Below are 15,958 nucleotides of genomic sequence, written 5' to 3'. Positions count from 1 at the left end.
ACCGAAGCTGTTTTTTCCTCCCACAGAGGACCGACACTCATCTGCTGGCTCAGTTTTACTATCTGGATGAGGAGCTGAACACTGTTGCCGCTGAGCTGGATAGTTTTGACGGGAGGAAGGACCCAGAACGATGCACACTACTGGTCAACCAGCTGCGGGCCTGCCAGGACAAGGTACCATGTCACCAGCATGTCATTATTCATTTAATTTTTTAATCTTAAAACTGTTATCTTGTATTTATGTTACACATCCTCAAACTGCAATTAATAGAGGCCAACTTGAAACAGCAATCTGAGCCATCACCCATCTACATGTAAAAGTCCACAATCTAGAGAGTTTGAACTGCTGCTCAAGGCCTAGTCACATTCATCATATGATTGCCATGAGATCGCAAACTGAGGACAATCTTGGGATCATAGTTGTGCATGTGTTGTACAAATTTCAGCTGTCTTGTTATCAAAATGGTTGTCATAGAGCCTTGTTGGCCGTTGATTATGAAATATCCTTCTTGAAAAGTCTATCATATCAAAATCGTACAACCAATGTGACCACACAGTAAATCATTCCTACAGTACCTCACATTCTTTTGACAAGATTTTGTAAAGACTTCGCCATCAAAAAGATGTGAGATAAAGACTTAGTTGCAGTTCAAATGGACCAGGTTTTAGACTTAAGGTACCTTCAAAAGAACGCAAGATAAAAATGACTTTATCATTTCACATTCCTTTTATGGCAAGGTGATTGACATCTTGGCTTTGCCATTAAAAGAATTTGAGGTAAAGATAATTTAGCTGCTGTCTTTGTGGCGTACATCAAAAGGAGAATATTTTCAGCTATCAATCTAAAATATATAGCTCCTGCTATTCACTTTGACATAGAAAAGCTAGAAGTGACTTGAGGTTAGGGATAAAATACAGTTACAATATTTTAGTAATGCTGCATTGCAACCGCAGCAGCACCCCAAATCCACTTACTGCTCTTAAAAAACATAGCTGCAGGAGTTATTATTCCCCGTGCTATCTTCCTGTGGTTGGTTTGAATGGGAGAGCACGCTGCCTTCCCTGGAAGATTCGTAACGTGCTTGTGTTAAAGGTGCAGAAGGCTTTAAAATCGATCTCTTTTGCTGGGAGGAATCATAAATACACATTCATCAAGATGCGTCAAGAGCCGTAAGCTTTCCAAAGCAGTGGAAGGGCTAATTGGTGCAGGCAGAACATCGGCCTGGTGGGAGTATGCAATAGCTCACAATGGCTGTGCTCTGCTTCCTCTGTACCTCTATGGGTCCAAGGAGACTACAACCCATACAGTTAAGCTGGATTTAGAAAAATTTACTCTAAACACAGATACTTTTGCGGTAGTTTTATTATCACAGTTTTCACTTTGATCTCTTACCGCAAAATCATATCAATGCAATATATGTTTATACTGTTCTATCGTACTTCAGAAGCACTTTAACCACAAACTTCCAACACCAACAAAAACCTTCTTTTTTCTCCTACATTGAAATAAATGTAATATAACACAAAAATACATTTACAGTAAGCTGTTAGACTCTTGCTTCTTGATTTGTAAAAACTCACCTACAAATGTAATTGTATGTCCATGTTGTTTTTCAATTTCAATTCTAGCAATAAGACCATATGTGTCTATTTTGTTACTTTTAGGTTTCTGCTTGCATGTATCACCTATGTGCTGTTCAGATATTTTCTGCACATCTCTCATCCCATGTTTAACACACCCTTGCCAGTTGTAACACATCCATGCATAAATTACCATGAGCACATTATGCCCGCTCCCAAACCATCAAGACTTTGACTGCATGTACTACCCATGCATGCCGTGTGGAAAGCTTTTTGACACGTACCTTTTAATTGATCTTGGCCTAGTCTTTGTTGAAGCATGCTAATCAATTCAGCAACTAATTGCTGTTGTGTATTACTGATAGAATTATGCAGATAGGTGCCTTCATTTCTCGCATAGATATGTGGAAAAAACAACTTTCGCATGTGCAATTTAGCCAGAGCTTTAGTCGTCCTTGGTGCTGAAAAGTAGGCTGTTGTTGTATATTTTCTTTGACAGTGGAAATCTGACGTAAGTCAGTCTCCCAAATAAACATTGGTGCTTTGTTTTCTCCTAATTTGTTAGGAGTCATACTGAAATTGCCAAGTATACAAGAATTGTAATATATTCAAATCTCAGAACACTAAACTCAAGCAAGCAGGCTGTCTTGCGGATAGTGTTAGGACACTAAAATTGACACTTTAACAGTTTGATATTATATGATATCCTGAATGGTTCAAAAATAGTATGGAACATTTCCAAGAGTCCCATGTGTGCTGTCTTTTCAAAGATGGACTAGGGGGCCTTAATAGCTGTGTAAATGTCAGATGATGATGCTAATTTTGAAATGGTGTGACAAAGGTCATGTGGATTTAGGACTGATTTAGTAAACTTGCATAAATTGTGTTAATGCAGATCTAAAGCTGTTCCAGTACAGGTACAGGTCTGTATACCTGAACCCTTTACCTGATGTTGCATTTAGGTACTCAGCACTAGGCACAATGAATTGCACCAACCTTACCCTTGTGGATCAAATAGCCACAGGTATTGCAACATGCAGGATGGAAGTAGAAAGTACAGAGCAATGGCACAGTGCCAAGTTTGGAACTAAATAACAGAAAAGATCAAAGTTAGACATAGAATAATGTTGCTAGCATAATTTTAGATTTTATGAACACTAATCACAGTATGAGAAAGTCAAGATTTGCCAGCAAGTGTAGAATATTTCCTCAACGTCCTACACGAAGATACCATATTTCATGAAGTGATAGAAAGTATCATGATATCAATTTAATCCAAGTCATCTATCATCAGATTTTCTTATCATTTAGGTTTTTGATCCTTAAGGGGGAAAAAATGAAAAATTGGGAAACTGTAAAATCAACATATTCCCTCTTCCCTTGTAGGATAGGGAAATATGATTGAAGAGACAAGGTTCTCCTAGTCGGATATTGTGTGAGATTTGTCTCCATGATAGAAGCTTAGAGAGAGAGGAGCAAATCCTCTGGCTTTGTTTCACCTTCAAGGCACTGTAAATTCCTGTGTACCAAAGACTCAGATACCATCACTGCCTCAGTTGTATGTTAGTTCTGAGCGCCCGAGGCCAGCCACAGGTGAAGGGCTGTCCGTGGAAATTGGAAGCAAGCAATTACCCGAGGGTAGATCCCTTAACATGGGCTATTAAAGGAACACTTAAATATCCCCGCCACAGAGTGTGCAAAGGTACAGCAGTGTGTTCAGATCCTTGTAATATATCTTGGTAATCCCTGCCTATCAGATGGCAGGGCCATGGAAACAAAGTGTGATTGGATAGGTCCAATGAAGGGATAGATAGGGAACAGATAAGGACACCTCCAGATGGAGTAGACAGAGCCCTGTGAAACAGTAGCAGAATTACTAGCACAGAGGAAAGCTCTGTTTTTAGGGGCCTGGGCCATACAAATTTGATATGTTGTTCCTCAGGCTTTTGCAGGAAATCACTGATGCAGGCGATAGCCACAAATACTGCCATAGGAACTGCAAGGTCAATATACTAGGCTGGTTTATAATTCTAATAAATGAATTTTAAACTTTTAACCAAATCATTGTATTGATAAATGCATTCAATTTTGGATAAACTTTAACAACTAAGAAGACAAGGACTTTATTCAACTGGTAATGTCCAAATATGAGGAGTTTAGTGTCAATTTAGAACTTTCAAATCAGAAAAAATGAAGCAGGTGAATCTGAGAACCAAGAAATTATTGGTATGGCCATAGTGGTAATTTCAAAGACTTAACTGTACATCTACAAATGTATGATACGTATTCATGATCTTTCTGGATTTTACATAGTTAATGAGCTGTAACTCACCATAACGAAACGTAAGCAGGTGAGAAACTCTATGGTTGTGTAAGAAGAAAATTCTATATCCTATGTAACACACCATATTAAAAACTGTGTAGCACACTAAAAGGCACTTTGCATTCCATGTTTCAAGTCCTCAAGCATTAGTTCTGACACTTTCTATCCTTCATTTGTCTCCTGTTTGGGGTTGTTCACGGTGTTGTCAGTTGGGATCATATAATGTCCCCAATCAATTCTACCACAGCTTTGCCTCTGATCTTTGCCTAGCTTGTTGAATCACTATGACACACTTCTTAGCTCAACCATGACCGAGTGTTTGATCATCAGCAGATGAAAGCTTTCAGGCAGTCATGCATCACTGGTGTTGTTTTTTATGATGTATCCTTACTGTGATGAACTTTTCAACAACATTGTGGAACAATCAACATTTGGAGAGGAAATATACAAAGAAAAAATGTGTTAGAAGATGACATCAGCCAGGATCAGGCATAGTATTTTTTGTATTGTACATCTACGAGCAATAGACATACATTTTGTAGATTTTTATCCTGACATCATAATTTTTTTAAATTTTTTTTGGTGTCAACCATGCATATATTAACCTCTTAACAGGATATCCCCACCCAAATTAGGTGAACTTTTTTATTTGGAAAATGATCAGTGTAGAATTTTGCTTTGCTGCAATTTAACGAAACTGTCTAAAACATAACAATATAACAGTCCTTTTAATGTGATGGAGGTAACTGTTTACATGTAGATTTTAGCATTTTGAAGTGACAAGCAAATTAGACATTCAAAAATATTTTTCCAGTCACAATCTGCAAAAAGAAAGAATACATGCAACCTGATTCCATCTTGTATGATACCCATTCCACATTACTTTTAATACCTCCAAAATCAGTTTATATGTATGTTTGTCCATGTAGAATGGGAGGTCAAGGGTCAGACACAGTGTATGGGGTAAACTTGGAAGTCTCCAGAATCTGACCTGGAGCCAGCTGGAATTAGAGGTCGTGTATGAGGAATTCAGGATTGCATGGGCAACCCTCCAACCCTGCATAGTTTCTCTCCTAGTCCCCATTAAAGTATGTCATGCAATCTTCTCTATGGTTCCCATAGAGAAGATTGCATTCACATAAAAACAAACAACTTAAAATACTTCTCGGAAGTCTGATATCGCTGATTTTAAATCTTATATCACTGAGTTTGTAATTGTAGGAAAAGATTCACAGGTAAATTGAAATGTACATTTACACCAAATGTGCCACAAGTGCCAAGCATGGCTGCTAAGATGAGGCAGACAGCAAAATCTCTGAGACAAAAGTGCTGCCGTCTGTGTTCATGCAGGATCTGGCGATTTTGGGGCTTTACAATGGCAGCACAGTATCATGCCTACTGTCTGGCAGAATTCAGGGCAACTCAGTGGATGTCATCCATAAAACCAACTTGGTATGGCCTAGACTAGACTAGCAGGGTTTACTGGCATTAGTTCAGGCTGCAATCAATAAAATTGGTGGCGGCATATTCTTGGTTGCCTTGAACTCATGGTATTTTCCTCCTGTTTGACTTTGATAAGGCCAGCCTTCCCCAGTCTCTGATCTGTGTCAGTCTTGGCCATCTTTAATTCACAGATTTCCCACTCTGTACCGCAACATGATGAAACAGAAACATTTCCGGAGCCGAGAGTCATTCACCATGTTTAACCCTACGGTGCTTGTTAGGTGGAAAAGGTGACCTCTAATGACCTGCTTAGGTCAGGGCTCACACATGTAAGTACCTGGTGCACTTGAAATTCCAGTCCTTCGGTGCCCTGTTGATCACTCAAAATTGGAGAGAGAGGACGTCCTGTTTTCAGAACGATCTATCAGGCATTCCTAGCAGGGAGTGCATCTACTGACTAGTAGATTAATGGAAGCTGTCATCTGGAACCATCTGTCATTTCTAGCCTGTAAACTCTAATCAAGGTCACGTCTAACTGGGAAGTGTCACTCAAAAATATGTCCTAATGGGCCACAGTTGCCAAACTTCAATAAAAGTTGCGTCCCAGCAGAGTAATTAAGTAGTGATTTGACAGGTACATGTTCATGAACACTGTCTCTTGCGAATGTCAAACTTTTACAGGCATTTTAGAGGATAAAGAACTTGGTTATTATATTCATGCCCAAGTTGGCAGAGATGTAAATTTACTTAATATAAATGTACCTTTTGGTACAGCTATTGAGTTTACCAATTTCTTCATGAAAGTGGCAAAAACAGTAGAAAATTCATTATTTTGCAATTGCTGAATTCTTTTCTAAAAGCTGGGTATTTAAAAAAGGGGTCAGCTGTGATTGGTTGATGTTGATGAGTCCATGTTAGACACTATGCTGTTACAGTAGTTTCTGCACATCTGCCAAACAAATTTCATCTACAGGTTTCATTATAACACCAATGATGACATGGGAGGCATCAATTTGTACCCATTACCTTTCCTAATGGAACTGGAGTTCTACAGTTTCTGGATGTTAATCAACTTGGACCAAATTTGACCTGCAAGTCTCCACTTGGCTCCACTGTTGGCAGGGGAGGCTTTTTTCACATCAATTTGTGCCTATTGCCTTTCCTGACAAATTAGATTGAAAGATTACTCCTTAAAGTCACCACTTTGAGTACTATTACATGTAAATCAAGCCCTGTTTCAAATCTGCTAGAAATAGTTTTGTAAATTCTTGCTATATTCAATGTGAGTGACTACTATGGTTTTGTATTTTGCTAATGGCACCCTACCAACAGGTAACTGCAAACTTCCTACAGTAACTGGCTCTTTCCCAGCTTCTTGGACCCCTTTTCCTGTGTCTGACCTCCTGTGGTCCATAAGGAGGAAACACCCCTCCCACACACCTTCAACTCCTGCAAAAGAATTGAAACAATATAATGGACGAATAGACACACAAATCCACAGCTCAACCACTGCAAACAATACCTCCATACCTGGAGGTACAACAATACTGAAATAGATTTATAATTCTAGCTGCATCTAGTGTATACACAATGAGTGTCTAGTAAATCTACCTTTATTACCTTGACATTTCTGCTGCAGGTTTTGGGGGTCATTATGCTGATTATGGATGACTGTCTGGACGCGGACAGAGCCAGTCGAGATTACCGGGTCAAATTTCCAGATGACGTCCTACAAGACAACCTGCCTGGGCAACTCTGGTTTGGAGCTGAGGTAAGATACAATCAGTTTGATCAGATATAAAGGTAAATGTTTAGGTTACACCTTGCAGATTTCCTACTTATACTTTTCTTTCTTGTTATTTTTGAAACAAGGTAAAGGGTTAACTTTTATTGTCTACTGTTCAACTTTAATCAATGTAAAAAAAAAAATCAACCAGACACTAATGTAAGACCATTGGAGTTGCAATTAGAAAGCTATAATTTGCACCTTTGTACAAAGTGGTAAAGAGTAGGGCAATCCTTAGGTATCGTACTTATCATCAGCTTTGAGTTACCAACATTTGAGCCCCCCTCCCCCAAAATGGAGATTTTACAGGTGATCTGCAGTAGCCCAAGGTGAGGTTTGTACGTGGATCCATCATGGTGATGTAATCTTGTTATGCCCTTGTTATTTGAGTCTGCAGTAGACTTTTAGCTTGCCAGAGGAGGGCGTGTGGCTGTGTGCAGTAAGTGCACCCTGAATTGTAGGGGGAGAATGAAGCTTTTATGGCAACTTGCACAGAGTCCATGCTTTTAAGGCAATTTGAATAATTGCCTTTACTTGCTGCAATTGTGTAGCTGGCAGTGCAAAGTCGTGAAGAGAATCAATTGAACTGCTCAGGACTGTTCAACTGTCTCACTTCCATAGTTAACAGTTCTATTTAGCTTCAAGGATTCAAGAATTGAGAACAGTGTTTCTGCCAAATATGCACAATTTTCACAAAAACATAACAAACTTGCAAAATCATCAATTAGAATTTACCCCATTCATCTGCAGTTCAGCATACCTCAATATACTGTATATATATTTTAAAATATGTTAAAACAATATTAAAACGTATAAATTCCAAAATGTGAAAGGAATTTTGCTGGTCCTCACTTTGTTCAACTAATACTGATGACCCCATTTTAGAATAGACCATTCCATAACATGCATGTAGAATGCAACTGCAAGTACATGAGGTTGAAGACATGCAGCCACTCTCTCATTGGTCAAACTGCTAATTGCTCTCATTGGTTGAACTTGGCAGGATATAGGAGATAGAAGACTACTTTCTATATTAAATATTAATCATTCATCATGTACACAGTTTTGTTATTTGTTAAATGTGAGAAAAGACTTTGATTTTGCATAATGAAACAGCACAGCTTTTGGGTTCCATACATATTTAAAAGATGTTAAAAGTCAATGTCCTGTTTATGAATGTAGCATCCACGTATCAAGCTTATCGGATCAAGTACAGATATCAGTGTGGAATATATGGCAATAATTGTTGCCATATAGATACATGTACATGGCATGAGGATATTCATTGTGCCATAATGTCTTGTCAGTATTTTCCCTGCCTGTCAGTTATCCATTTTCTCTGGTGCATTTGAGAAGAATGTGGCCGTCAAGGTCACCCCTGTGATCCCAAAAGAACTCTGATGAACATGCAGGTCGGGGCTCAGGTTAAGACTAGAGCGTGCCGCAATTTATTCACAGCATCATAATGTCTGGGATTTCATCTCCCCTCAAAGTCATAGGCTTTTAAGGCAAAGTCACCTTCATATTGTGGAAACAAACTAAGTGACTCCATGGAGCAGGCATGGTTTCGGGGTTATGTGAAAAGGGAAACTCTGTAAATGGGAAGTAGTAAATCTAACAATAACTCAAATTTTAGAACATTGGATATGTTTTTAAAGGTCACTTTGGTCATCAGTCGTCAAATAATTTTGCTGTCATTACTTTTTAAGCAACCTGTGACAAATCAACTGCCAACAAAGATCTAAGACAGCCTTTTTGGTAACAAGATAGCTGAATCTTACAATTGTATGACAAGCACAACAGTCCCAAGAATACCTTATAAAGTTTGCATATTATTGTACAGCAAATGTGATTGGGCGTTTAGGTTGGATATAATTGACTGCAACTTTTGCACAATCCATCTTTTGATTCTCCGGTAATTCAAGTTGGTATGGAGTAGTTTTGCAATGCACAAAGTCACAAAGTAAACCATTTCCATTTGTAAACAACTCTTTCTGCAACTGTAACAGGAACAATTACTTTTAAAGATCTTTGTTATTACATGTACCTGCATGAGTTGTAAATGAAAGTCTTAAAACCTGTTTATCCTAATATTATGTCCTATATCATGTTATGAATAATGATACAGCTGCCTCATTTAGACAAAAATTTTGTCTAGGCACGCTTTTCTTCAAGACTATGCATGTTACTACATTTGTCATTTTATAATAAAATTAGTGAATGGTGATTGTGTTTAGAAGGCCATGTGGTATACTTTGATTGCTAGTGATTCAGAAATCTCTAAAATTTACTTTTCCCAGCCTTGTACAAATTATTTACATCTGCTACTCCACAGGTCTGGAGTAATCCCTACAACATTTCTACAAATTATAGTAAATATGCACATTTTTGCATATAAAAAACTGTTGTTGAATGATTGTTGTTACCACAGTGCCTTGCTGCCGGCTCCACCATCATGAATCGGGAGCTGGAGAGTGCCGCCATGCGACCACTCGCCAAGGACCTGACCAAGTCTCTGGAAAACATGAGGGCTGTACTGAGGGACCAGTGTCTGAGGAATGTCAACTCTTACTCAGGGAAGGTCAGTAGAAGTTCTGCAGTTTTATAAAGTCTTAGCAGGCTTATTCTGATTGTAGATCAAATATTTGACATATTGTGTTGTTTTCTGTATATGCTACTTACTTACACCACTCCTGCACACTTTCCTGATTTCTAGATTTTGTTGATACTGTAGCTGACATTACATCACTCAATCAATGAATAATCTGCAGTTACATGTATCACCAGAATGTTCTATTTTAGGCGCAAGACCTCTACAATTGTAGTTGGCACTCATGACCACTAACCCTCTATGTGTCACACTGCATGGTGGGAAATTTCTGTCTATTCATACATGCATTCAAATAGATTCTCCAAAATACTGTTTACTGGTATATTGTAAAAAGTTAAAAGCAGAAGGAGAACATCCTACACATACGTAATAAAATGAACTGCAGTGTGGTATTGTACTTGTAGTTATAATTATACATGCATGTATCTGGTGTAGGTGGGTGCCATGCCATAGCCTGGGTGCCATCCTGTATGGCGGGCTCCCATACTTGAGCCCCGGCATACAAACAGGATGGCACCCAGGCTATGGCATGCCATCATCGTGAAGAAAAATAGACAGCTAAGCTTAAGCTCAGTCGCTCTTGACAGGCTCTGAGCATTGAGTAATGCTCCCCCAATCACAGCCTGCACTGGGCCCTCAGCAGACCTTTCTGTGTTCTCACAAGTGCGTTATCAACTCTTCCATCTTGATTAGCAAAGTGAAAGAATCAATACCTGGCCCATTAAATGCCCACACATCAGCAGCTCTTTCTTGGCAGACAGCGCTTACTCTTCCTCAAAGTCCTTATCTACGTGAGCGCTGTGATGAGGGTTTCTGATGGAGTGTGTTCGCTACGGCATGATGTGTCTTTTCTCGGCTTGTCAATGTTACAAACAAGCTCAGTTTGATGGCTCTTTACTGGTGAAATTGTTCAGTCTGAGATTTTTTTATGCGTATGTCCATAATGCATGGTTGATATTTTACACAGTCTAACTTGTTTGCTTTCACCTTAGCATGACCCTTGCTGGATTCAATGCTCCTAGTCAGACTTTTTGCCAGTATAAAATATGAAATATAAGTGATATTAAACTTTTTGTCACCCATTTGCAAGTTTTACCCACAAATCTTTTTCTGACAGTAATAAGCTGATTCAACTTTCAACTGTGTCAGTTTTGAAGGATAGTAAAAAGTACTGACTTACATCCTTTTTGTACTCTGCTGTGCAAGTGTTGATCGTAATTTTTCAGAAAGCCTTTGCATAGCTGTATTTAGCACTGGGCATCTGCTTCAAATAAGATTTTGGACTGATTATCTACCTTCTTCAGAAAGTTTGAGAATTGGCTACAGGATGGAAGTCATTCGATATTCACTTCAGTTGTCAAACACTTAAAAGAAGCTGCATGATTTTGATCTTGTTTGTACTGTCCATGGTGCTGATTTTAGTGATGTTGTGCAGGGATAGACCAGTCTGTCATCTTTTACAGTGACTACCACCTGCACAGGAAACTTAAGCTAAATAAGTCATATTTTTAGCCAGAGATGTCTTTGCATAGACTCAGTTCAATGTTTTTACCTAGCCTCAAAACTGCTTTTTTTTTTAAACTAAGTTTGACAAAAGTCAATTGATATCAATATTGAATGACTGTATGATTGCTCACATGCCTTTCAAATCAAATTGAAACAGTACAGTTCACATCTCTGAGTGACCTCTATTTCATTTACTACATTTCAGAAATTAGAATTCTGTCTCAAAACAGCTCTTTCTTATCTATTACTGAATGTCATTTTCTCTTCAAAGCCATTGCAGGGGAGGCTGAGCGTCAGAGATGACGTCAACAGCCCCACAAATATCTTCCTCATACATGTATCTTTATCATTGCAGATTAAGGAGTCTCTGCGTCTGTTTGACCGCTTGTTTGCAGAGTTTGAGTTCAGCTATGTGAGTGCCATGGTTCCCGTCAAGACTGCTAAGGAATATGACATGATGCAGGATGTCATTGTGCTCTTCTCTGAGACGGTGCAAAGGTACGTCATCCAGAAATTGTAAAAAAGGAATTTTACCCATTAACCTTTCTCTTATTTTTCAAGAAAAAGTGAAGACAAAGTTCCGGTCTGAAGACTTTTATCGTGTGTCCATGACGTCGACACCATAAAAGTTGTATATGAATGTAAAAAAGAACAGTAAAACCTGCTACAGAATACCAGCCTTCAAATAAGATATTCTCCCATTGTCATTGGCAAGTGGCACTCCATCAAAGAACAAATGTACTATGTTTTTCAACTTTTTGTATGTTGAGGGGAAATTTTGTTTGGTGACTCTCTGGCGCTGTTCACAGAACTGCTGCAACTGTACTGTCTTAGTTCAAGACATATCTAAAAGAAAAGTGTTCCCATCAATGCAAAAGTATCAGGACTTAGACATTACTAAAATCCTGAATGATCCACCTTAAACTGCAACCAACACATGTGAAGATTACCAATACACCTAATGGATTTCAAGTCTGGTAATTGCAAAGGTGTAGCAAAGGAGTACTTAGGGATGATTACACCCACATTCTATCATTACCACGGCAGAGAATCGTCATGAGAGGATCATCTTTCTCACCTGTATCTTGCTATCAGTACTCCAATATCATCCTTGCAGCCTCAGCAGACACATTTTGGTACAAAGTAGTCATTAGGATTGGGCATGGTGTTGTGCATTTGGAGGTCTCTTTCTGAGAATAGTTTTGATTTTTCTTCTGGTAAATGCTAAGTTTTAAGCTGATGTTAACATTGACCAACTTACATTACTTTTGATCATAAAATGAGGAATATGAAGCATGTTTTGTACTGGCACATATTTAATATAGATTATGTACTAGATATGTACATGTAATGTAGTTTCTGTTCAGTTTTGAGTGGGATTTCAGCTATTTTAAGCAAAGTGTAATTTGATGGCAGCATTTTGGAATGGTTTTATGACATTTACGCAGTTCTTGCCAAGTGTAGGATACAATTACGAATATCCTCAGGATACTACTTAACACATTTACTGTTCTATTTCTATAAGTGTTTCAAAATTTGTGTCACAGTTTGTAGGGATCAAAATATAGATATTTTGTTAAGCCTTTTGATATCTTTGTATTTTTTTCAGCATGTCAGTTTCAGTAGCACTGATAGATTGGATAGAAGCTATTCAAATTATTTTTTCATTACTTTTGGGTCCAAGGGAGGCTGACTGATAGGTTAAGGTGTAATGAATTTGACGAGGCCTGCAACTTGTTGGCAGATCTGCGATGTGTGCACTTATCCAAAAATGAGGTGATTTCCGAATTTGGCTGTTTAAGCAAATTTGATTGTTTCAGTTTCCCATGTTGCAATGGGTTGTCGCCACCTACACGAGGTCAGCATCACCAGTAAGAAAACAACGCAAAGGCCTGACGTCATCTTCATCCATCAATGTATCAGCTTTCATTTGCAGTAAATGAAGGGCACGGGATCAATCCACTGCCCCAATGGTGGTGGTGATTTACAGCAAGCAATTTCCAGGGAATTGAGAAGTAGGATACTATTGATCGATTGGAAGAAAACTACTTCATTTAACACCTTTTCCTGGAAGAAGATCCATGCTAAAATGCACATATAATGTCTGTAGGCTGAAGGGGACTTTAGAAAACCTGACTTCGTATACCTGTAAGAGTGGCATCGATTTAGCATGCTGCTGATGCATCAATCAAAATTTTAGAGGTAGCTAGATAAAAATTACATAGTTTAAAGTTGAGAAAATTTTGATATTGTATTTGATGGCTTGTGAACTGAAGTTACAGCATTTTGACTTGCTAGTCAGTGTTTGGTAATTGTTTATCATTGTCTGTGCTTACTGACAGATTTTGTCCGATTATTTTTGAAATGGCAGGCTGAAAACTGTCAAAACATGTTGATGTACTTGATAACAAAATATTACTGGTGTTTCTGACAATTACAAGTAAACATAGTGTGTGTGATTAGAAAATTGCTATGAAAAGTTAAAAGGAAGCTGATTACTAATTTCACTTAATGCTCCATCCTGCATTCTTGGTGGTCTCTTCTTAGTGAATTTGTCTGTTGTTAGTCATCAAGGTTCCCCCAGGAAATCAAACAAAGTATAACATTATGTGCATCAAGCCTTAACCTTCGTTAAATTGTACTCAGAACTCCTGGTGACAGTATTATGGTTTGTAGCTGAGCTCTAGACACTCACAAGTATCCACATGTAGGCCATTAAGAAAGCAGTGCACTCAGTGCCTTAATGCGAGTCAACCCCACACAGAGTCATGTGGTAGTTGAAGCCAAAGGGTGTTGGGGCAAACTATCTAGTATTCCTACTGCATCTTGTAGTCTTGCTAAGAAACCGCGCCCAAGCTTTCGTGATTTGGAACCAGGCCTGTTGACATGTGCTGGTAAATTTGCTATCGATTGAAGCCAAGAAGATTCGGTCATGTGTATCCTTGCTGTATATTGCGATGTTTGTTATGTACTAAGATTTTTGCAATCTTTTCTTGACCTACATGTGCTCGAGCCGTGACACATAAACACGTCACGAGCGGAGATTGGAGATGGCCAGATATCCTAATCTCCAACCCATTTCTTTCTTACAAGTATTTTTCATCCTAAGACATGTGATTCATCATCGTTGGAGGAAATTAAAAGGATCCCTGTAATTACATGCTTTGCCTTTTTTTGTGCCAGTTCATTGGCTGTGATATGAATTACTGAACCACACCTAGCGGTTCATTATGAGATGCCCTGGATTCTTTAACCCTCTCCCTGCCGCCTAGCCCCAGAACCAATACCAATTTCATGCTAAACGGCTACCTTAGCCAGCTATAGGTTCATACAGTAGTCGTGTCCAGTCTTTGATTATACTACTGCAGGGGGTCCCTGACACGGGTGGGCAGCAGTCAGCTATGCTTCACGCCACATTTCCAAGTAGCTCTGTCCAGTGGGTCCACACTGGCATGGTCAGACTCATACAAACATGGAAAAAAATTGATGGATTTGTATAATTTATTATTGTGTTATAATGTAAAATTGCTCAAAGGTATATTGCATTTTAAGGCTGATGTAGGGAACTAACTTAGAAGCGATTAAAAAGACACGAATTTGACAGTAACCTTGAGCTCCCACTAGTATTTTTTTGTGTAAAATGGCCTGAGATACCTATCCCACATCAGGGCTTGAAATACACAGTGACTGTACATATTTGAAAATACATTGTACATCTTAGACTATATGCAGCTGCACCTAAGGCCACACCAATTTAATTTGTTGGTTCTCGGATTCGCCTCTTCGTTTTTTTCTGATTTGCAAAAAAAAATTTAAGATTCTGGTCCTGAATCAACTGAAAAATGCTCATGTTTTGCCCCCAACAGTTGAGGAAAGTCCTTTTCTTCCTAGTTGTTACAGTTTTCCCATCTATCATTGCAGTGGTTTGATTAAAAGTTCAAAATTCAATGTTTAAATTTAACCCAGCCTTTTGTGTTGACTTCATGGCTCATTTTGTAGCATTTAAGCCTATAATAGGATGCCTAGACCTGTTTTTATTTTTATTTTTTTCGCCCTGTCGCTTCATATTTTTTCTGAAAAAATCCGAGAACCAACAAATTAAATTGGTGTGGCCTAAACTAAAAATTCACCTACACAGAAAAAAAATTAGGTGCAAAACAACAACAGAAGTAAAGTTAGACTGTTTTGTGCATCCAGTTTTTTTTTATGTTGGGTGCACCAGTGCACCAATTCCCAAAAATGAATTTCAAGCCCTGGTACATGTATGCACCCAGTATTTCAAGTCCTGCACAATGCATTTCCAATTTTCCTTGCCATCATGATTGTTTTTTTCCTTATGAATCCTTTATGAAAAAGATGATGTGTAACTGATGAATATTGTTTCTGCTCTGAATCCTGTTGATATGCTGCACTTATTGGTTCTGCCCCAGCCTTATTAGGGTAGACTTCAATTTACGTCATGCCATAAATTTTGCAGGCCCTGGATATGTGGGCTGGGCTGGGCTGTAATGATGTCACGCATGGCTCTCAGCATCTATATTTTTGACGTAATGTTCACCGGTGTCCTAGTTTTGTGTGACCTCGGCATCAATCATGCTCTTTATGCTCATGCATTTTCATAGCCTCCAGCCATGATGGCCTCACAATTGTATATAAATGTGCTATAACCTATGACAAATCATTGACACAACTTGTTGTTGGATGCATTG

At 38.6% G+C, this 15,958-nt stretch overlaps 1 protein-coding gene across 2 annotated transcripts in view; it reads left to right on the top strand.

The window, feature by feature from the left end:
• The window catches only part of LOC109486774 (lateral signaling target protein 2 homolog), a 114,146-nt gene that overhangs the window by 60,302 nt on the left and 37,886 nt on the right, over positions 1-15,958 (top strand). For both annotated transcript variants that reach the window (XM_019790663.1, XM_019790662.1), the window contains exons 2-5: positions 27-173; positions 6,986-7,117; positions 9,564-9,713; positions 11,605-11,747. In XM_019790663.1, coding sequence (XP_019646222.1) covers positions 27-173; positions 6,986-7,117; positions 9,564-9,713; positions 11,605-11,747 — 572 coding nt within the window. The remainder of the gene's footprint in view (positions 1-26; positions 174-6,985; positions 7,118-9,563; positions 9,714-11,604; positions 11,748-15,958) is intronic.

The sequence above is a fragment of the Branchiostoma belcheri genome, unplaced genomic scaffold (assembly GCF_001625305.1).
Source record: "Branchiostoma belcheri isolate BF01 breed outbred unplaced genomic scaffold, Haploidv18h27 scaffold83, whole genome shotgun sequence".
In the NCBI taxonomy this organism is placed as follows: domain Eukaryota; kingdom Metazoa; phylum Chordata; class Leptocardii; order Amphioxiformes; family Branchiostomatidae; genus Branchiostoma; species Branchiostoma belcheri.
Note: the sequence above shows the minus strand (reverse complement) of the source record. Positions and strands in the feature narration are given on the sequence as shown.